Below are 23176 nucleotides of genomic sequence, written 5' to 3'. Positions count from 1 at the left end.
GACCTGACCTGCGTGATAGGTTTCAGATGGTGCTAAGTTTATATATGTACATTAGATACTCCAAAATAAACTACATGCGTCGCAGTTCAGGTGGACAATGAATATGTATCTCCAGAACTTACTTTCTGGTTCAGTGTTTTGGTTGTAGTTGTATTTGTGTCCTCGTTTTGTGTCATGTCTTGATTTCATGGAAGAAATGAATAGAGGAAGAAAACAAAAGATAAAGCACTGAAGTTAACCCGGCGCATGTCCGGTTGGCTTCCCTACGCTGAAGAATGAAAAATGGGGTAGAAAGAGGAGAGGGAATGAAAGAAAGAAGAAAACAACAAGCAAAGTCCCTGCCGCCTATGTCGCCGTAGGCATTTACATAGAATCGTAGTCTTCAGCGAGCACTGAACCGTGATGTAGCAGCATCCTCAAGAAGAGTGCCAGACCGCTCAACGTATTGAAAGGGGGGTTTTCTCCCTTGCACTTTCGTTCCTTGTATTTGCAGTTTCCCAGGCAACTCCACCGTAGATATGCCCTAACTCTGCAACATAGTTACTGTAATAGATCTCCTTTAAGTAACAGACGATAAAAGCTTAAGAACGCGTTTGTAGAATACGCAACTAAGTTATGTTTGCTTCAAAAACATGTACACGTACGCCTTCAGACGTAATCACTCAATTTACGTAGGCGCTCACTAATTCAGCGTGCCTAGTAAATGCGCTTTCGAAACACTAACCGTACGTGGTTCTGGACGCGGATGAGCGGCAGGTGAGCGTGGTGAAAAGAATACGATGACGTTGCCACACACTCTGATTTATCGAATACGGATCGCGATAGCCGGCCATGTGCACCATTATTGACAGAAACACTTGCCTGCAACAGACGCCCCGCTGCCAATCCACACGGGGCCACGATCTGCTTGCACACGCTGTATCCACAAGTGCCTTGAAAGAGCGTCCATGGCGGGTGCCGGCGGGTGCTCGGACGACGCGAAAATTGATGTCTCCCAGGTTCGGAACGCATTATGTATTGACACGACTGTTTCGCGGACGCAACGACGAAAACGCGGCGCGCAAACAAGCCATGGATCGAAGGGAAGGGCGTGCGGTGCCGTGACAGGGAGGGCTGAGCTCGAGGCGGCTACTTTGAAATATATCTACAAAAGACCCACACACCGCGCGTCTTCGTGAACAAACACCATCCGCCGGTTTCCAATGTTCGTCGAGCTGCGATTGTTGCTGAATGAAAAGGCGATTTTCAGCCGCTTGCTCGATTCCTCCCCGAAGACTTGTGGAATCTGTGTACTTCGTTTGAGTGGCAGAATGCAGTTTTACGTCCTATGCACTCCACGCATTTCATCTGCGCGAGAACTCGGTGACAACGAGGAGATTTCAAAATTCCCCTTTTTTATATGTGTGCTTAAAAATTGGTGCTATCAAGAGACACATGAGTATGAGAAGATTTGAAAGGATTCTGCAGACGGAATTTCGAAAAAAGAACGAGAACAAATGGCTATACTGCTCGTTCTTATATTAGGCTCAGAGCTGATCAGCATCACTTTACTCGTAATGTTGTTCTCGTAATAGCCTAAGCACCACTGCAATGTAGGGCCAGTATTGCTGTAACTAATGGTAAGAATCGGGATCAATATAAATGAATGCATAGGAGATCGCTCCTTAACGTGGGCTTAATATGAGTACGTTCCTTTTTAGGATGTAGCCATTTTAGGGTGTTTACCCTATTGTTGTCTTGTTCCACAGCCTCACCACTTGGTACGCAATATATCGCAGATCTGAATTGACCCTTTGTTATATCGGCGCATACAGACTAGTCTGCAAAAAGATGACTCGCTCTTAAATCTAATGATGATATTTGCCCCGCCACGGTGGTCTAGTGGCTAAGGTACTCGGCTGCTGACCCGCAGGTCGCGGGATCAAATTCCGGCTGTGGCGGCTGCATTTCCGATGGAGGCGGAAATGTTGTAGGCCCGTGTACTCAGATTTGGGTGCAGGTTAAAGAACCCCAGGTGGTCTAAATTTCCGGAGCCCTCCACTACGGCGTCTGTCATAATTATATGGTGGTTTTGGGACGTTGAACCCCACAAACAAACAAACAAATAATGATGATATTTGTAAGAAACCAGAAGGAACACCTAACCGTTAGGTAATCCAAGTTTCAAGTTTCAAGTTTCATTATTTCCATAAACAAGGTACAAAATCTAAGATATACAGACGAGGGTCCTAGAGCCAGAGACTTTAGTGGGACCCTCGGTTTGTCGATACAAATCGACGATAAAATTTATACAGAGCAACAGAAAATTCTTACAATATACGGACATCAAAATGCACTTTTATTTCACAAATCAAGCCAAAACACGCCACATGGTATAAAAAAAACGAAGAACAAACGAGTCAAACAGGTAAACGATCACAAGTAAGGTTATTCGAGAAAATGAATTTTGACGGACGTTTTGAACAAAGGAATTGAAGTGCAACGCTTAATGTAACAAGGTAACGCGTTCCAAAAGGATATCGCACTGAAAGCGGAAGTTTTTTGTCCATAATTAGTATGAGTGGGGGATAACAGGAAATTTTTATCAGCCGCAAACCTGGTCACGTTATTATTCTGCAAAAGATCAGATGTAATAAATGGGAATGCGAGTTGATTATACAGCAGTTTGTGGAATAAGGTCAAGAGATTTAACCGGAACAAAAGATTTCCTGGCAAGATAATGTAAGAGCGTAGTAATGTGTAGGCGTTGGATTGCGAAGAACTAGAAGTGACAATGCGGATTGACTGATTTTGAACGTGCTGTATTGATGATAAATGACAAGCATAAGTGTTGTCCCATGAGACTACACCATAAGTAATATGACTATGAATGAACGCAAAATACAGCGCCAGTAGAGCTTCACGGCAAAAGAAATGGCGAGCTTTGATTAATGCGCGGATACCAAACGCCGTCTTCTGCTTAAGATGGTTGAAGGGACTGCGAAAGGTAAGGCATGGGTCAAAATGTATGCCAAGAAAGGCGACGTCAGAACAAGCAGAAATGGAATGAGTACCAAGTTGTATTAAGGGAATAGCAGATAATGACCTCTGAGCACTTTTAAACAGCATAAATTTTGTTTTTGTGGGGTTGATAACTAAGTGATTACTGCTGCACCAATTCATAAGGGCACCTAATGCAAGATTTAACTTTTAAACAAGAGCATCCATGTTTTTATCAGATGAAGATATTGTTCTGTCACCAGCGTATAGACCACAAGGACCACAGTCAAAACAGCTAAGAACATCAGGAAGATCATTCAAATATAAATAAATAGTAGTTTTTGTAGTTTTTGCTAATATCTATTCAGAGTGGCCTAAATAACTCCGGGGATGTAGACTGATTGATGTGCTACAATTAAACAGTTTTTTTGTGAACTTGCAATGGCATGACTCTATGCCTTTACGAGAGGGCGAAAGACCAAATGTGTGTCTGAGAAAGAGAAATCTACGTTTAAGGAAGAGCAGGATAAAAGTGAATCAAGGACAGGGACGTATAAAATAGCCGCGTTCGGTTCTCTGTGCTACGCTGAAGGAAGGGATAAAGCGAACAAAAAAAAGAAGGGGGAACAAAGCACACTCAGGGTGCACAAGCACCTGCTCACTGCGCACTTACTAGCAATGGCATAATCAGATTCATACTAAAAACAACCTCGAAAGCCGCATCACATTGAATGTGTGCGTATCGTAGAGCCACAATCCAAGAATATGCTCTTCACCAAATAGTTGATTGCAGGCTGGTTTCTTCAGCCCAGCGCAAAGAAAGCTGCATACGCTCGCAAAGGGAATATATAACTTAACTGTGCGAGTGTGGTTAGAAAGAGGCTTTCACTAAAGTAAACTTTTTATGCATATGACCGGTAGGCACCTTAAGGTATGACTCATGAGTCACGCTGCACTGATACGATGATATAAAACTCAATGTGTTTTTGTGATAACTTGTGCCTAATAAATGTGAACCATTTCTTAGCGAACTTCAGCTACTTTGAGCGAATCTATCTATCTATCTATCTATCTATCTATCTATCTATCTATCTATCTATCTATCTATCTATCTATCTATCTATCTATCTATCTATCTATCTATCTATCTATCTATCTATCTATCTATCTATCTATCTATCTATCTATCTGTCTATCTATCTATCTATCTATCTATCTATCTATCTATCTATCTATCTATCTATCTATCTATCTATCTATCTATCTATCTATCTATCTATCTATCTATCTATCTATCTATCTATCTATCTATCTATCTATCTATCTATCTAGCCGAATACGACATTTAAGTGTCCTAGCTGTTTTGATAATGTTATCAATACCAAAATTGATATGGCATAAGATTATTGCATGACGCGTGTAAGAGACTAGTCACAACGTGAAAATCTTGACATGTTTGCTACGAATTTCACAATTTACACTTTATGGGCTTGTTGCTGTTGTGATGGTATCGGTCATAAAACATATTGAAAAACTAGTATGCTGTGGCATGCCTGCTTGGCGAACACAATTGACAGACGCTAACATGCAAAACGTGTCATGAAAGTCATGACTCATGACTACATGCCACGCTCATGATGCGCTCATGGCCGTTTCGCTAGCATCGCATATATTAAATTAGGTATTAAGTGACGCGAGGGGATGACAAAGGTAAATGACACGTGCAGACATGATAATCATGACATGCGTGTCATGTCAGAAATGACAACGTACCACGCTCATCATTCGCTTGCGGTTGTTTCGCTGGCTTCACATATACCAGATTTGTTACTGCGTGATGTGAATGAATGACGAAGCTAAATGACACGTCCAAACAGGATAATCATGACATGCGTGTCATGTGAAACATGATGACATGCTACGCTCATAGAGCACTCGCGGCCGCTTCGCTAGCTCCATATATATTATTTGGCACGACGTGACGTGAATATTCGACTAATAAATGACGCATCCAAACAGGATAATAATAATATCGAAGTGGTCTTCGGCATAACTCACGCCCATCTAGTAACGTAGTGCTGATTTTAATGTGACACATTAACTTGCTTTGCATATAAGCAACGGCGAAATTGCTGTGGATTGCTTCTTTGGCGCTGTTATCCGATGATATATCACCTTTTATTGTGTCTTTGAGAAGAGATCACACAACGGCAAGTTCTAGTTTGTTGTAGGGATTTAATGCGCGTGCTTGTGACGAGCATGACTTCCAAGGGTTTCAGCAATACTGAAAACTGGGCAATTTAGTAAAGATTCACAGCTGATCGAGGTAAACAGTGCAAAAAAAGACAGTGTAAAAGAAGGACGCAACACGAGCGCTGACTTCCAACTCAATTTCAATGAAGAAACATCGAACATATACATTGTTTCGCGCATGCTCTCACAAGAGAGAAAAGCTGAAGACACTTCTGTGTATACATGAGGCAGCTGATCTTAACAACATTCCGTGCCAGTAGGTCCATTATTACCAGAGGCTGGCCAGACATGCTCTTATTTTGCGGATCCTGGACCACCGGATCACGTTGCTGAGCTGGCTGCCATACGTGATGGACTGGCAGCGCTGCTATCTCTCTTACAACCAGGCAAATGCTCTCAGCTCATTACTCGTACAGACTCGACGCAAGCTATTCACGATATACGACGAGTTTGTCGCTCTACGTCACTCTCGAATACTATTCACGTTCTTGCTGACTCCGCATCTGTGCAAATACGTTTTCATTGTATTCCATGGGCCGCTTTGCCGGACCTTGTCAAAGTTGATTTGGCAACCCACCCTCAAGTTGCACCATACCCGCTACCACATTTTACTGAGTACTCTCAAGGACAGATGCTCCGAGAAAAAGAAAGCCTCCAACGTACCACACGAGCTCTTATACCTCTGTGTGGATCAGACGTCCCTGGTGGTTTAACCCGCAGAGAGGAGGTTACGTTTCGGAGGCTTCGTGTTGGGGTTCAACTTACCCCATCCTTTAGGCGCAAAAGTACCGAGGCCCGTATGGCACGTCATGCCCATTTTGTTACGGCCCAATCCAAGATGTAACTGCCTTACACTTACACTGGACCTGCACTGGTCTCCAATTAGGTCATCACCGTCACCTCCGTGCAACAGGTCTCAGGTCTAGCCGACCACCCGACATTGACCGCTGGCTTCGTGGACCACACCACCGTTCTCTATTAGACTTAATACATGAAAAATTTTGTATGTGTATCTTTGAAAAATTGTAATGCCAAGGGGCACACTTCGAAATAAAAAAAACAAGAGTTCCTTTACAATAATCTAAAAATGATAATTTCATTATCATGGAGGGTAATTGATGGCTGACTGGTGTAGTTTTATCTGGCGTTTGAAATCTGTGGGCCTTGAATATTTCTCCTGCCAGCTGGTCGTGGTGGTGGAAAAAAACCTTCGTTCTAAAAATTCTGCAGAGCATCCGCAGTACCTAGACCAGCTACGATTAGATGGGCTTACATGGTGGCAGGCTTGTAGATATGTGCTGGCAAGAATAAAAAAAGTGCTTGAAATTTAAAGATCATATGGCTAACCTGTCTTATAAGTGTTTTTCACTTTTATTTTCATGCCGTGGGCACTGGACTGGTTACTCCTGGTGGATTATCCTTGGTGGTCTTGGTGAACCAGGCAAACCGGCGCCAACGTTGACATGGCGGCGCAACGGAGAACCCGTCTATGCCAACGCCATGGCGACTGCTTCAGGTGACGTGCGCCGCTCGACGTTGACGATGCACAACCTGCGCCGCCAGGACTTGATGGCGGTCTACTCCTGCGTGTCCTCCAATAACGTCTCCATCCAGGGGGAAGCCACCGTCACGCTCGACATGAACCGTAATATGAACACTTGCTTGGTTGTATCAAGACGAGAGAGGAGTTTGTTTGCGCATATGTCTGTTTCATGAACGTAAGAGTAAAATGTTATCGTGTGAGGTCATTTCCTCGTATTAATTCCCGATCTTTAGGCAGCGGTTCTTGAAAAGTGGCATCGCAACGATCTCCAGATAGGGAGACGTGTGTATACGCATAGGTGCTGCGTTTATTATTTTATCAATATTGCACCATCCCTTCCCTACAAACTGCCTTAACTTCTTTCCGCAATATTAGAGTGTTTGATGGCGTGAAATGTAAAACAACAATAATAAGCACTGTATAAGATGAATAAATGTACAGCTGCGGGCATGCCATTGAGAAAGTTCGGTTCCCAAACCTCAGCTTATTAAAGTGGGCCCGGAATGGTTACGAAAGAAAGGCCATCATAAACCTGAATTTCTGATGTGTTTGAATTGGTGCATTGAATATCACAGATGGCTGTATGTATTTTCTAAGTGATATCTTCAAGCTGGTGCATCTAGTTTTGGGCTACCTCACCTCACTTCATATTAGTTGAGCGTTTCTAAAAGGCCCGTGCACTCGAAATGTTTGAGAATGATTGCTGCACTCATGTGGGAGATCTTCATGAGGTGTTGAATATGTTGCCATGCTTCAGGTAATAGCTGCACCAGTTTTTGGCACAGCAAACCTAAAGGCAAAATGTCGCACAGTTATAATCTCACTTTTTTTTTTCGCATCGGCCCAGTGTCGCCGACGGTGGTGCAGATACGGCGCACGGAAACGCCCATTTCTGCTGGTCTTCCGGCCGAGATCCTCTGCGAAGTGTGGGGATCTCGGCCACCTCCGGACATCAGCTGGTGGAAAAACAGCGCTCAGCTGGAGCAGGCCTTCATGCACGTCTCGCAAGATGGCAACCTTACGACGAGCGTGGTTGAGTTCACGCCCACGCACAGCGACAATGGCGAGACGCTTGTGTGCCGCGCCGAGAACAAGAGGATGCCGGGATCAGTGAGGGAAGACCAGTGGGATCTCAACGTGCACTGTGAGTAGCCCCGAAACCTCTTTTCCGAGTATTTCTTCAAGTTTTCTTGCCATGCTTCAGAAAAATATTGAAGCCTAAATCGCTTTCACATATTAGTGCACGCTTCTCTCACAACAATATTACATACATGACACCACCGATTACGCACTTGCCAACTCAGATATAGTATTCTATTTTATAACGTTTATATTATTAGTCTTACCATAGTATCACGCCATTGTTACGTAGTGAATTATCGAAGAACGAAAATTTCGCAAAACTTTTTTACTTAAACTACATTTGTGCGTTGTGTCATAGATTGGAGAACTACATAAAGCACACAAACATTGACATATAGGTCATGACGTATGATTAGTGTCATTGGCCTAAAAATAAATTAGAGGCTAAGTTATTCCATGAGTAAAAAGGGGGAGTTGAACTTCTGCACTTTGTGTACTATCTAATGAAGAAATCATGAGAGACAACATACTGGGTGGTGTTGTTAGCACTCACATGTTTATTGCGCTTGAGCGCATTACCCAAACTAACGCAATTTGAATAATTGATTCAAAATAACTTCTTCAATCAATGATTCGAAAACCACACTCTTTTGGTAACTACCACCCAACCGATTTGCAGACCGTCCCAAGCTGCGACTCCAGATGGACCCGAATCTCGGTCCCGATCGACTGCAGGAAGGCATGGACATAAACCTTGGCTGTAGCGTGGATGCCAACCCGGGAATAAGGGAGCTTATCTGGCAACGAGACGGCCGACCTATCGTACCAGCTAGAGATGGCGTCACAGTGCATCGCGAGGCTCTGAGCATACAGAAAGCAACGCTCATGCATGTTGGCAACTATACCTGCTCGGCTTCCAACCGGGAGGGCAGGGGCCTCAGCAACGTCATACAGCTGCGATTGAAGCGTAAGTCACCTAAAAACGTGGTAAGCTGGGCCAGTTCTTAGTCGTTCATGGTTGAACAGAGAGTCATGGTCCTGTTTCGCCTCTCGTAAACTCCACTTCATTTTATGGACTTGTTTCTATAAGAAACGACATGGGGCAAAGTCAACAAAAAAACATTCAGGCCAAATTTTACACTAGAATAACCACGCTTCTCGCACCTTTCAATAGAACGGTAAGATGCATGCGCAGAGAATTGTTTTTAGTGATGTAGCAATTCATAACCCCCAGTGACTCTGCCTAATAGTCATTTATTCCAGAGTGACGCTTTGAAATCTTTTATTCACTTATTTCAAAACATTTTCACACTAACGGAAACAATAGTGCTTACGAAAGAACAGCTAAATTCACAAAGCTTATTGTTCCTATATAGATGCTGCTATTGGCTAGACGGCTTTGCTGCTTATATATACAGGATCAGTAGTCGTCGAACGTTTTTTTTCTAAGTAATATGAGGGCCAGTACGTTTTTTTTCTTTTGTGAATACAATCTTCAGGAGTAATATTTCTTTGAAAACCACCACCAAAGCGTTATAAATACAGAAATTTATACAGATATTATCGCTATGAAAGAGGCTAAAACTGACTGACTGGATATGGTTCGGATGCCAGCACCTCTAACTAGCACATGAGTAAAGGTTTCAGCTGCTGCTTCCTTTATTTTGCTTACCGACATTCACAAACATCTTCAATATCTCCCTCGCGCCCCCGCTCTCAAGCACTAAAAAGCATAATAACAGTGAAACGTCGTGATCGCACTTACACACAAAGACAAAAAAGACGATCGCATGGTTGTCGGAAACGTCCCTGAACTAACCACCTAAAAACAAACCACTTGCAATAGCGACTGTGCAAGAAGCACAATTTACAGGGCTGGCATGATAAATGAGTTGTATGGCTATCTTGCTTAAGAACAAAGGGTCGGTGGAGCGCCAACTTGCGAGAAGACGAGATATGGGGGCCACACGACCAATTGAAAGGTGCGGGAGGAGGGGCAGAGAAAGGTTGAGGAATTGAAGTTGGAAATAGTGTAAAGAAAGCAAAAATAACAGTCAAATATATTTTAAGCATGCAACTCAGAAAGTTGCAGTTTACAAGGTACAAGCTAGATCACAATCTCCGGTCGAAACGGTCATCATACAGGGAACGACACCACTATAGGGCGGGTGTTCTGTCGTTGTCTCAAGGCTGTTCAAGGGCCGGTTCACGCTAGCGGCAAGCATGCCTCGACGTTTGACGTTTAACGGTCTCAAGCAGTCATGCGCAGCTATTTGCTTCGTGCACGTCGGCCGTTTTTTTTTGCCGGTCAAAGAATGGGTCCGAGACCCATTTTAGTGCCGTTCCCCGTTTGCCGCAGAGCACCCTATTTAATCAGCGATGGGGGAACGACATGGCTGACGCGCGTCGTCTGCTTTTGCTTCTCCGCATCGTCTGCGTCTGCCGCGGGACACTTCGAGCTCCTTGCTTCCTGCTACGTGGTTTTCACGCTATGTCGTACGTGTTGTTCCCAGACTGTTCCAGCGGTGAATAGAGCATTTACACCCGTCCGGTATTCAAAAAGCGCCCACCCATTAAAAATGATGTCTCCCAAAGCAGGCATTAGGACAATAACAATTGATTAGTGGGGTTTAACATCCCAAAACCACCATTAGATTATGAGAGACGCTGTATTGGAGGGCTCCGGAAATTTCGACTACCGGGGGTTCTTTAACGTGTACCCAAATCTGAGCACATGGGCCTACAACATTTCCGCCTCCATCGGAAATGCAGCCGCCGCAGCCGGCATTTGATCCCTCGACCTGCGGATCAGCAGCCAAGTACCTTATCCATTAGACCACCGTGGTGGGACAGGTGTTAGGACAAGTGAAGCCAGCTATCTAGCTTTAGTAACAACTAATAAATGTGTAATGTATGCCTTCCGAGATTTGGAGAGGCTTGCTTAAGGCTACAATATCAATTATTTGAATATGGCTCACAAAAACGGTGCCGAATCGACTCCAGTAAGGCGTTGTCGAAGCTAAAAGACACGAGTCCAGAGCAAATAAAAGCACCAGTTCACAGCTTACGAGCTACAGAGCACACGGCAGCCGCTTGATATATTTGAGGTGGTCGACAACTGCATTCGGAAGGGCAGGCATGATGGTCGGAGGCTAAAATGCGTTGCCGACAAAGCTTGCCGTCACTTTGAACAGCTCTCAGGTCGACGGCGGCGCTCGGCGGTCTACGGCACTGTGCCGTTACGGCAGGCTTGTCGCTAGCGTGAACCAGTCTTAATGCTACCACGCGACCCACATGTAGCCCGTGGCGGAAAGCAGGCTCAGCACGCCTGCTTCAAATGGTCGAGGGGGGCAGAGTAAATTGTGGTTTCCTAACAACGTGAAGTCGTTCAGCTAGAAATGTGACTGGCGCGAAGGCTTGTAGAGGGTGTCGTTCTTGATCGCACAGCAGGTTATTTGCTTATCAGCCTTTATGTAAGCCAATGGTATTCTCTCTTGCCTTCAACGCTGAAGGAGGAGAACAATGTGATAAAAAGTGAAACGTAACTGATATGGCATGCATGAAAATCATATACGATTCATGGAGAATCAAAAAGAAAAGGTGCTTTCCCGGACATTTGTTATCGAATTGTGTAACAAACAATTCTCATCGACTGGGCTGTGGGAATAAAATGTAGAATAAAATGCTGATACACCTACTTTCTAAACAGATTGCTATATTTTTTTCTTATTTCTTTATATTATGGCTTAGATGCGTAAGTGTTGTGGTGGTTCCTACGTTAATACGTTACCTTGTGTATTTGAAAGTGTGGCGGCATACATTACAAGAACTCACAAGAAGAGGCTCTAGAGAAGTACTGGGAGCAATAGCAGTCTACGGGATCACACGTTGTTGAATGTGCCAGGACTTCGTTTATAGCACTACTTGTCTGCAGCCTATTGGGTTACTACTTGTCTTATATATAAATGAGTCATTGATATGTGGGATATAAAGGAGCACTGACATGAAATTTCAAGATCGTGATGTGCCCATCATTCGATCGCTTGGTATGCATACGTGTTCTTGGCCAAATTTAATTGGCGTCCGTCGCGTGGAAGTTATTTTAATTTGATGCCAAACAACAAAGAAAAGCTAAGGAGAACAAAATTGGCCCCGTATCTGCATTTATCTGAAAATGTCGTCGAAAGACGAATGTCTTGCGTGTGGAGAGAGTGAACAAAACATTTATTTGATGTTCTGCTCAGGAAAATCGGTGATTGGCATTCTGGAGGCGCTGCGTTAAAGTGCCTCTAGCGTGCAGCGGAGGCGAACTAGCGCATCAAGTCACGTCACACGTGAGACATGAGTGCCATCTGGCAGTTTTTTTTTAAAACAAAGCATGTGGCTTTGATATGGGTGTGCGCGCCCTCCTCAGAGGTGATGAAGTGTAGAACGCAAGGCGACGGCTAGATGCCACCACCGTCTCGTGTTAGCAAAGCGTTAGAAACATCGCCTTTCCGTGAAAGCATTCGATGGTCAGCGCAGCGTGATAAGCCCTATGGTACTTAAAATTACTTATGTATGCCTTTTCTAGTAAAATGCGCACGTGCCGCGTATATTTGTGTTGTTATGGTGGCCCAGAAACGCGCAATAATTGCTGTTTTAATCAACAATTGCACTAGTATGAACGCTGAATCTTGAGCTAAATAGGTGGGCGCTGCGGATGGGGTCGGCCGTTTCAAGTACCCGATGTTGTTAAGAATGAACAAACACACAAATGTACAGGAAGACAGACAGACCGAAATTTTCGCGTCGAAGGTCCCCATGAAAAACTATCGTCTTCAAAACGGAAAATAGACTGCCCTGTGACGTCGACACTAGTGCTACGTGTTCGGTGTGATACATTCCGCAAATACCATCCTGAGTGACGATGCCCTAGTAGTGATGACGTGTACAATCCGAGTGTTCTTATCGTGGTGCCGACTAGCGCCGAAGTGCAGAAATGCACTCGCTCGTCGCGTGTATTCTTCGTCGCACCGTTTTGAGTCATTTCGTGAAATTATCAAGATAAAAACCACCTTTAGCAGAACGGTGAAAGAAAAGAGCATGATTAAACGCGTGCTTGTCAGTCAGCATGTCGGGGAAACGTTGTGAGTTGCGGGTGAGTTGCAGTAGTCAAGTTTGAAGCACGGAAAAAGCGCAATGAGGGTGTCTTTTCATATCACGTATATTTTACACATCAACACGACCACAAGCTATCAAAATTGGAACAGCGCATAGTCAGATATCATCGCTAACAAGTAACACGCAGGTATCGTTGAATTTTAGTTGACCTGTAGACTTTGCGTCTACGTAAAAGTATTAATACCGTGTTAACCGTGAGAGGCCGGATAGGTGGGGCCATCTGGAGCCGCAATAAGAACCTGGCGAGCAGAAAACGTATTATATTTCTGCACTGATGCTCCTTCGCGACAGCTATATTGCATTGATCTCTCTGCGTATACCTGAATGCTTTGCAGGCCAAAACACCCCAATATAGCTGAGACACACGAGCGAACATGGCTGATGCGTGCATCCTCGGGCACCTGTGCAGTGCTGCTTGGAACGGCGTTCGTTTCGGAATCACTGTTCTGCGAAAAACCAATCGAAGCAAAAAAAAAAAAAAATCGCGACATCAAGAATTGCGGGGATTCCAAGCTCCAGACTATCGTATTGAACCCGAGTCGACAATTTGCACGGTGACTTGGGGTTTTTTAACGTGCACCCACATCTGAGCACACGGGCCTACAACATTTCCGCCTCCATTAGAAATGAAGCCGCCGAAGCCAGGATTCGATCCTGCGACTTGCGGGTCAGCAGCCGAGTACCTTAGCTACTAGACCACCGCAGCGGGGCTCGTCTTAGAGATTACATACTGGAAAATGCCTGGTGGTACGTGGGCTTTGTAGCTGTAGTATGGGCCTTACATCAATATTATCGGTGTTTAAAATTTTTTGCAAAGGTAATGGCAGGCGTTTTACATTAGGAGACAACAATGTTCAGCAGCTTATAAAAATTGTATTAAATAATACGTGAAATTAACATTTGCACTTGCATACAGCAATAAAAATAGCACGAGCGAAAACGACAGACCAGATGAGGAGGAGATACATAAGGCGCTTTGTGTAGACTGTTTTCGCTTCTGCTGTTTTACTGTAAACATGAACAAACTAGCCCAAAGGTACATTTTCATGAGCCCCATATAGCGTCTAGCGTCCAATGCACAGAATAATTTGTTCCACTAAATATATTCCACACGAAGCATTTTGCACACATTCATTGCATCTTATAATATCTTTTTTCTCGGCAGGCAGAGGAAGATATATTTATCATGTGGTAGGAACGCTTTGTACGCTTTCGCGAGTTTGAGAAACAATTCTCTCTGTGTTTGCCATGACGCACGGATGCGTGACCTGGTTAACTCGTAGTTTTAACCGACCCGAAGGTCATCCACGTGGAGAACACGTCAAGAACCACCTTTGCAGGCTAGTTTCCTGAAAATATGAGCCAGCACTTTGCACACACCTCGTGCAAACTGACCAGCCACTTGCTTCTGCTCAAATGCTTATGCACCCTTCATTCGCTTTGTCATTTACTTATATTTTCTTATCATTGTATCACACTGAAAATAAAGCAGCTTGTGGACAAAAATAAAATGAGGAATTAATCACGGATATCAAGCATTTTGGAAAAGTGGAGCTGCTTTGGACTGTCCGTAGTGGTTCACAGTATATTACTTGCCTGTGCAATAATTTTTTTTCTAATGAATTCAGCTGATCACTGTTGTTAACCCTTTATCTTGGTCACTTAGACTAGCTCTGCTACCTTCTTTAGGATGTTACCAATATCAAAAGGAAGGATGTGTGAATCTAATAACACATTTGTGTTCACGCGTTTATCACTGCTCCACGCAGATGCTCCAGTTTGCAAGTCAGGACAGCGGATGGTGTACGCGACGCGGCTATCGAAAACGCTGCAAGTGTCATGTGACGTGCAGGCACAGCCACCGTCTGTAACCTTCCGCTGGCGATTCAACAATTCGATGCACCAGAGTTCCAGACTAGACACATACAGCTGGGAGGGCACACGAAGCCTGGCCCGCTACGTTGTTCGTTCGCACCAAGACTACGGCACACTGCTCTGTTGGGCACGGAACCAAATAGGCGACCAAAGGCAACCCTGCGTGTTTATCGTCGTGGCCGCAGGTATGGTCAGCAAAAATGGAAAATAGATCACGCTTCACATACGGTAATGTTGCTATTGTGAAGTTGAATTTTAGCTCTCGTAAGTTCGAAACATGACATACAAGGTCAGGATGTACGTTTTTTTTAATATTTTTGATGGTGCGCATCGCAGTTGCTTTCGAAAGTGTACTTCTGCTAGTTTGGAGCTAGTCAACATGGTTTCAGAATGGTGTATTGGGCAAGTTGGCGAATAATGATGGTTTGAAACACGAGTGCCTTAAGTGGACAGGGACAGATAAGACACGGACAAGCGTTTGTGTTAGCTATCCTTGTCTACGTATCCCGATCGCATTTCAAACTGCTTTCAGCTCTTTTTTTCCCAGCTGTCCCCTTCCATGTTTATAAAAGTGAATGAACTATCATCATTCATTAAAACCAGAAAATTACCCCTAGGTGCATTATCGTACTAGATTATTGCTCTGAGAAGCTTCATTGGAAATGTTATGGAAAGGATGGTGTTCTGAAAACGATGATAAAACGTAGATTCAGAAGCTATGGCAGGCATCCGGCACTGGCAGCTCTTTCAAAGGCAATGTGATTTGCATAATCATCCTTGTTCATCATCAAAAAGACCTACATAGCTTCACAGCAGCACATTCGGCGTAAAAGGTATTGATGACAATTTAGCGTAAGCTGCAGTTAAAGACTCAGCGCGGTTCACCTTCAACTTGTCGAGAAGCAGCTCTTTTACTAGTGGAGTGCTTAAGAGTTTGAAACATTCAAGTGACTGAATCGAACTGGCTACGAGTCACAAGAGCCCAGTCCTTCAAAGCAGAAATTGATTTTCTAATTGAATGAAGGACTACTTCGAATTTGTTGGGGGCTTCGTCAAGTCAACGCCACTGTTGTAATTCTACATAGGATCCTTTCTTCACATTGTCACTTGTTAAAGATACTCAAGCCCACACTAATCATCATAGTACTGAGCTCGTGCTGGCATAACTCCAAGTGAGATTCTTTATGCTGGAGGGAAGGAAAATTTTATGTACCATTATATCGTAACAGCTACCTTGCCAGAAAGACGATTGGCAGCAGTATATGTCTCAACAGCAGCATCCCCACCAAAGTGATTAAGATGCTCCAGCATTTGCAGTTGACGTCAGCTACTTTTTGCTGTTTTACGTTCACACAACTGCAAAGTCAAACAAGTCCTGGACACTCAAAGTTTTGTCCGCCATGCCACGTGCTGTCTTCCTCGAGCTTTCATCCTTTGTGGCAGCGGAAACCATGGATCTTAATTTTCACCCGTTTGTCGGGCTCCGGCAGGGATCTACATATACCACGTCCTGGCGTGGCACTTAAGCACAAAACTTCGTGGTACTGTCCCTTCTCTACAGGAGTGTGCGACCACTAAAAGGTGGCAGTGCAAATTTATTACAGAGCGAGCGGCTTCCAGGGACGAGCCGTTAAAACGCCTCATTCAATCCAACACAGATGCTTTGAGCTGACCTCAAGGCGTAGCAGTCTAGATAGGAAAACCTCATGACAACATTATGCGCGGGTAAAGCAGTCATTAACACCTGATCCCTGCCGTAGCTGGAGGTTGACCACGAGAAATGACCGCCTTTATCTCCGGCGCACTTCCTTCTAGGACAATGAGCCTTCGCTATGCCCAGTAGGGTACTCCGGTTTAGCATAAACATCGCCACACACTGCTTTACAATTACGTGCTCTGTAAAGGAAGTGCATCAAGGTGGAGCTTAGAGGAGATAAAAGATCGCACATTAATTACAAATGCGACCAGTGCCTTGCCATTGAAACTTAGTTTCATCATCGATACACCAAGGGGACGCTGTCACAGCGTGCTAACACCAAACTTCTTGGATTTACATGCCTAACAAGGCAGCTATACACAACAATGCCTTCAAGAGCCGTTTAAATGGGTAACTATCTACGGTGACTATTCATGAACATCAGTCATTCACTATTTAAAGAGACGAATATGTGGTCCGATGCAATTTCTCGAATATTCAGCGAAAAAGCGTGGAGCATCCAATTGTGTTCCTTTCTTGAGCTTCACCATTCTGTATTTCTTGCATTTCAAAAATGCAGCTTTCCTGTAATGTAAAACTCCTACAAAAATATGTATTCATGACGGCGCTACAAACTCATCATATAAAGAACCATTACGGTCATCTGAAGTGTGCTTCTGCAGTGAAAAAAACTATCATTGCTTTTGTTTACCTTGTATAAACTTCATTATCGTGTAGCTTCCTTCTTGCTCCCTGTTGGGCTTTTTTTTTTAAACTGTACGTTTACAGTGGCACTACACTAATTTCATAGTGCCTACACTGCCACGAAGCTCGTCTTATGAAACCAGTAATTAAAAATTAGGCAATAACGTCACCGCTCACTCCCAGGTAGGCCCCAGTACCCTTTCTGTATCAGGAGCACGAAGGCTGCATTCAAATCTCACTGATGGTTCAGTTATGGCCACAACCATAGCCGCCGAAGTTATGGCGTGAGCAGTTAAACCTAGCTGGAACGCGGCGTCAACTACAGCTACATCATCGTACGTGAAGCTTTTCACTTTACCACAGAGCTGGTATATCACGTTCTAATATTTAAAATGGTAAAGCATCTTTACAAAGTATTTTTCCTGTTTGCGCAGCATCTCATCAGAGTGGCATTTAGATGATAGCAGCTTGTACTCGGAACTGTGCCCGTCCTTCCCTCACGTGTCTCCTCTCCCATTGCGCATGCGCATCCCCTCCCTTCTTTTTCTTTACCCCTAGGCTGTCTCGTCTCTCTCCTGAGTCAGCGGTAAAGGCATAGATACACTTCATCAGTAGTGAGGTGTACACACACCACTTTGCGTGCGCATTCCTCTTTCTCTCTTTTTTTTTTCTCCTACGCTTCCCCCTCTCTATACCGAGTCGGTGGCGAAGGCAAATGCTTGCTCAGTACAGGCGCTCACTTCGTAGCCGTTGATCATCGGTCTTGCAGGGCTCTACGTTTCCACAATACACAGTACGTTTGATTTGGTTAGCACGAAATCAGGTTGGATGTCTCTGGCGTGTGCGTTGAAGGACTAGCTGTTTGCCAGTGCTATAGTCATGGTAATCGTCAGCGTTCACGGTAGCGGCCACCAGCATGAAGCGGTGGTCACCAGTAGCGTTGGTCAGGCTGAGGCTTTGAATGTTGGTGCGCGTGCTCAAGGCTACATAAACGAGCTTTTGTGGGTGCCGTTCAAGCTCTACCCACTGCTTCGCATCCACACACGGTTCTTTTTAGCGCGCATGGCGTATTTTTTTTTTCACAAGTTCATAAATTCCCCTCCCCGCAGGGCGCGGGTTCGAATCCCGGCTGCGGCGGCTGCATTTCCGATGGAGGCGGAAATGTTGTAGGCCCGTGTGCTCAGATTTGGGTGCACGTTAAAGAACCCCAGGTGGTCTAAATTTCCGGAGCCCTCCACTACGGCGTCTCTCATAATCATATAGTGGTTTTGGGACGTTAAACCCCACATATCAATCAATAAATTCCCCTCGTAGCAATAGGAAAAGACAGTGACGACTAAGGTTGTCACCGGAAACTTATTTCTGTGATATTCATTAAGTTATCAAGTGGATGTAGCTTCCCAATTCGCGAACAACGCGATCAACTGCGCAACCACCTCTTTTTCAAGAGCTACAATGGCTTCTTGCATTTCTGCATCATTGACCACTCTCCTATTTGTACAAGTTGTCGCGTTCATATCTTAGATCCTGATCTTTAAATACAAACCTCGTCCAACTGATCCCGGTCGAATTCTGCTAGTCTGTTTATGGGTTACCTAAGAATTCTTAAATACATGTCTATTCGCTATGGTAATGGCCGAACTTCCATTCGCTATTGTAATGGCCGAACTTCCATTCGCTATTGTAATGGCCGAACTTTGCGGATCCACTGAAACCATCACGCACCTTCTCCGCGAGTACAGCCCCCTTTAACATCCAAAGAGCATCCCTCTAAATCCAATTACGCCAGCCACAGAGCCACTCTTTCCAGGAAAAAAATTCTGGGGGTCAGGCCAACCCGGATTTCATCAATGTAAGCAGCTTTGAGGTTAGTGCTGTGATTTTTTGAGGGAACCAGACTGGAAAGCATCCTGTTACAGTCGACTGGCTATGATAGTTTATTCCTTTAGAACATTCGCTTTGTCATGACTCTGAAGTTTCTCTACAGACTCTCTTACCCTCTTTCCTTCTTTCAGTCAACGCTTTCGTCTTTTGAAGTACAGAGTAGTCAACCGAATTTCCACTTGTTACCCTTCGTATCTTCTATAAACCATTGTTCATGTCTCTGTCTTTCCCTTTTCACTTTCTCGGTTTAGGTACTAAATCATCTTTATAACAATCTTTTGCCACGGTTGCTAAGACGAAATAAATAATTTGCGGGCCATGAGCCCAGCAATATTCTTTGTTAACAATTCTTTCTCTTTCTGCCCAAACTAGTGATTCGAACAAATGTCAGCGTGGAGTGGAACACCAGAGAGATCGTCTCTCATTGCCTCAACTTTTTGTATATTGATCAACTCGCTTGGCAAGTGTAGAATGATTGTAATTCTAGAATAATTGTTGTTGTTGCTAAGATAATCACGTGTGTTTTCAATGCACCATAGTCTTCAAACTTCACACACATCTGTATGTAGGCCGCTATTTTGTACTTCATGAAAACTCTATAAATAATATGTTGTGCAGAGCAGAATGCTTGTTTTCTTCATTGATACCACAGTTATTATACATTGAAGCATATTCGTTTCTAAAGCCTACGTCTTCATTTGAGTAAAATATTGTTATTACATTGTTTGTGATTATCTTTCGGAAATATTTTGCCCTAAGCTGAACTAAAACTTTAAGCACCTAATATCCACATGTATTTTGCGTTAGTTTGCTTTGTATATTACAGTGTTGCGACCAGCTTTGGCGCCTCGTGACATCGAATTTCATTTAGTATTGTGTAACCATTGAAGCTAGAGAGCATCAATTTCTTTGATGCATATTTGCTAGCGAATCAGAAGTGCATGTCGTGAGTATAATAAAAATCATTTCTGTAAATATATTTATCTTTCTCTTTCAGGTTCAGAGTTTCTAGTCTCCAATGAAGGTCTCATAGCTATGCTCATCTGCCTGCTCTTCGTACTCATTATATTAGTTGTCTTTATATATTTTCTAATAAAATGGAGGAGACGGAAACTAAGCAAAGACGGTAAGTAGCACTGAGGGTGATTGCACGAACGCTCAGAAGACTAGTGCAAGCACTGTACAGCTTTTCTGTCTTCCTGTTAATTCAATGTGTAAGGATAGAAGTGTCTGAGTATCAATCATCTGAAGTAGAATGCTCGGTAACATCGTAGCTAGTTAGCAATTCAACAGTTTTCTGAGACAAAAATGCTTAGTGCCATGTAAATGCTCAATGTATGTTAAGATGAATTGTTATCAGTGTCACTTTGGCTAGAAAAGCGTTTGTAATATGTAGCTGGATCAATATTATTCAAGATATGGCTAATATGTTCGAACCACATGTATTTTACCATCAAAACATATCATGTTGGTGACATCTGTAAGGAAGTGAGCTGCGTGACGTGTAAATTCAGATAACATGTGTCAACTGACGTCGCATGCATGTCTGGAATAGATAACCAGACTCAGAACTAGAAAATTTCCTCTATTCACACATGAATTCCTATTCATCTTAATCTACAATTGTCCTTCGATCACTAGAACGAAGTTTCATTTGTGAAAGCATCAAAATATTGGTATTATCGGTTGTTCAATTTGCGAATTTTCGTCGGAAACCCGAGCTTTATTTGAACAAACGTATTTCAGTGAAGTCTTTGAACAATCAGACTGCAGTTACCGAAGAGCCACGTGGTACTCAGTGTCACCCCTATGTCTTATTCTCATATTTCGTCTCGGGAAACATACCATCAAAACAATAGACTGCAACAATTCAGCTCCCGTCTCACTTCTCCCAAATTTTCAGAGCAAAGGTTGAGAACTGATTCACAAGAACGCTGTGGTGCCAGCTCGGCGCCTCCAGCCAGCAGCAACAGCCACATGGCGGCAAGCAACATGCACTCAATGGGATCTTCCAGGAGCAGCAACGGCAACGTTGCGCCCGGCGGTTTCGCAAATGGCAGCCGATACGTGGCGCCACGCTGCACGTAGCCAGCAGGTCAGAAGAAATGAAGCCGAACAAATGCTGTGCTAGCCACCTGAAATGAGACAGTGAGACACTGTGAAGCGTTCCCACCATGGTGTTGTGAAAAAAAAAAGTGTGGTTCAGCTAAGCCTACTCACTGTGCTTCAGAGATGTGAACTCTGCAGGTTTCTGTGTATCTCGCTATAACATGAACGCTGAGTACTTCAGTGCGACATTGTTTGTGTGAGCGCGAAAACGCCGAGAAAAAACTTCGTATCTCTCAGGGAGTCGACATAATGGCCCGAGTTTAAAGAAAACTGTGTATGGTATAACGTGATCTTCCGACTGATTTGTGCTAGTGCGGGCGTAGAGATTTCGGTTTGGTGTGTCTCGGTGTAACTTAGGAACCTCCGAATGTTTCTCAGTTAAAGGGAAACAACGAGGGTGCGTCGAGTTTAGGAGGCATGGCAGGGGTTGAGGATTTGACAGTAAGCTACTTCATTGTCAACTGTTGTGACGCAAACTGTTGCACTCTACCATATCGACAGTCCATGGGTAATGCAGGAGGGGGACGGAAAATTCAGTACAATAAATGACCTGACCAAAACTGTTATTGTCAGGGTATAAAACGAGTTTATTCACGATCATAAAAAACTTAATATTTCAATATACGACTTACAAATCTTAGTGAAAACAGTTTATATCTACGCAGGGACAACTAAAAAAAAGCGAATGCGGAAGGAAGCTGGAGCTGTCTTTTTCAAGTGCGTATTTTTCGCACAATAAGGGAAAATGGCAAGCTTCAGAACGTAATTTGTAGTGTAAGCTGGCAAAACGGCGGCATCCAAGACCCGCAATAAAAAATGGAAGGTTCATTGGGATAACAATTCGCAAAAGATATGAATTGTGAAACATCCCGAATTTCCGCTATGGCAATTCTCAATTCTTTATTTTGCCGTTTTCTCTTGAACATCATAAATTTTACGAGCAAATGAAGAGTTACAAAACGCCATATTATTGTCAGTCGATGTGCTGACGATCGCCGAACGCAGAGAAGCAACTTGACCAATAAATGTACTGAATCGCAACAACAAAGTGGAACAATCTGATATTGTATATTTACGCCTTTTTTTAGCTTTCTTAACGTTTCGATTGCTACCATGAACGTCTTCTGGTCCTATTCTTCAAATATTCAGTTGATAACAGAGGTTCCCGTGCAGCACTTATACCATAGGAGTCCAAAACTTTTCGGAGCATTTCGCGACGTATTTTAATTATTTTGTTGTGTAAAAAACAGAACTGCACATTTAGTGTCTCTTTCGCAGTGGAAGTAAATGAATCTTGAGAACAACCGAAAAATGTACAATATAATTCCCACAAAAGTTTTTGCATGTGAATGACTTTAAATACAATACTCGTGATTTCTGAGCATAGTCACCAGTGTGGTCTTCCGGGACGTCAGTATATAAAACGGCAAGGTGCTTTCGCAAACAGATAAAGGGTACAGTCGTTATTGGTGTAGCTGAAGTTTTTTTTTCAAAAACAGAATGTCTGAACTAAAATTCCAGTAGAGGTAGTTTCTATTACACATTACAAACAGAATCAAAACAAGTTGTATGATTGTTAAATAAATCTATGACATCTAATGGGGGCGGGTTGCTCCTGTCTGTTGTCCTATGACTTCTTTCTAGGCTGACTGCGAAAAATAATTCATTGATTGATACTGATTGCTCAGGTTTGTACTTATCACTGTTATATTCTATGCCTTTTTTGTGGCAAACTTTCTTGCTTGCTTTCGTCCTTTCATTCAATTCCTCATGTGGGTATTGCAATGCAAGATAATAGCGCATAGTTGTACCATACATAAAATATGTATCATGACCTGGCATAGCCAAATGCTGTCACAGTCGTTGGAGATGGACGGCTGCTCAAA

At 43.6% G+C, this 23176-nt stretch overlaps 1 protein-coding gene across 1 annotated transcript in view; it reads left to right on the top strand.

The window, feature by feature from the left end:
- LOC119177877 (neural cell adhesion molecule 2-like) overlaps positions 1 to 22889 on the top strand; it is a 202135-nt gene extending 179246 nt beyond the window's left edge. The window contains exons 5-10 of the mRNA XM_075887360.1: positions 6674 to 6877; positions 7623 to 7919; positions 8538 to 8825; positions 14791 to 15081; positions 20179 to 20307; positions 21085 to 22889. Coding sequence (XP_075743475.1) covers positions 6674 to 6877; positions 7623 to 7919; positions 8538 to 8825; positions 14791 to 15081; positions 20179 to 20307; positions 21085 to 21269 — 1394 coding nt within the window. The 3' untranslated portion in view covers positions 21270 to 22889. The remainder of the gene's footprint in view (positions 1 to 6673; positions 6878 to 7622; positions 7920 to 8537; positions 8826 to 14790; positions 15082 to 20178; positions 20308 to 21084) is intronic.
- Positions 22890 to 23176: the final 287 nt, after the last annotated feature.

This window comes from Rhipicephalus microplus, chromosome 1, assembly GCF_043290135.1.
Source record: "Rhipicephalus microplus isolate Deutch F79 chromosome 1, USDA_Rmic, whole genome shotgun sequence".
Lineage (NCBI taxonomy): Eukaryota > Metazoa > Arthropoda > Arachnida > Ixodida > Ixodidae > Rhipicephalus > Rhipicephalus microplus.
The sequence above is the reverse complement of the archived record's forward strand: the minus strand, read 5'-3'. Positions and strand labels throughout refer to the sequence as shown.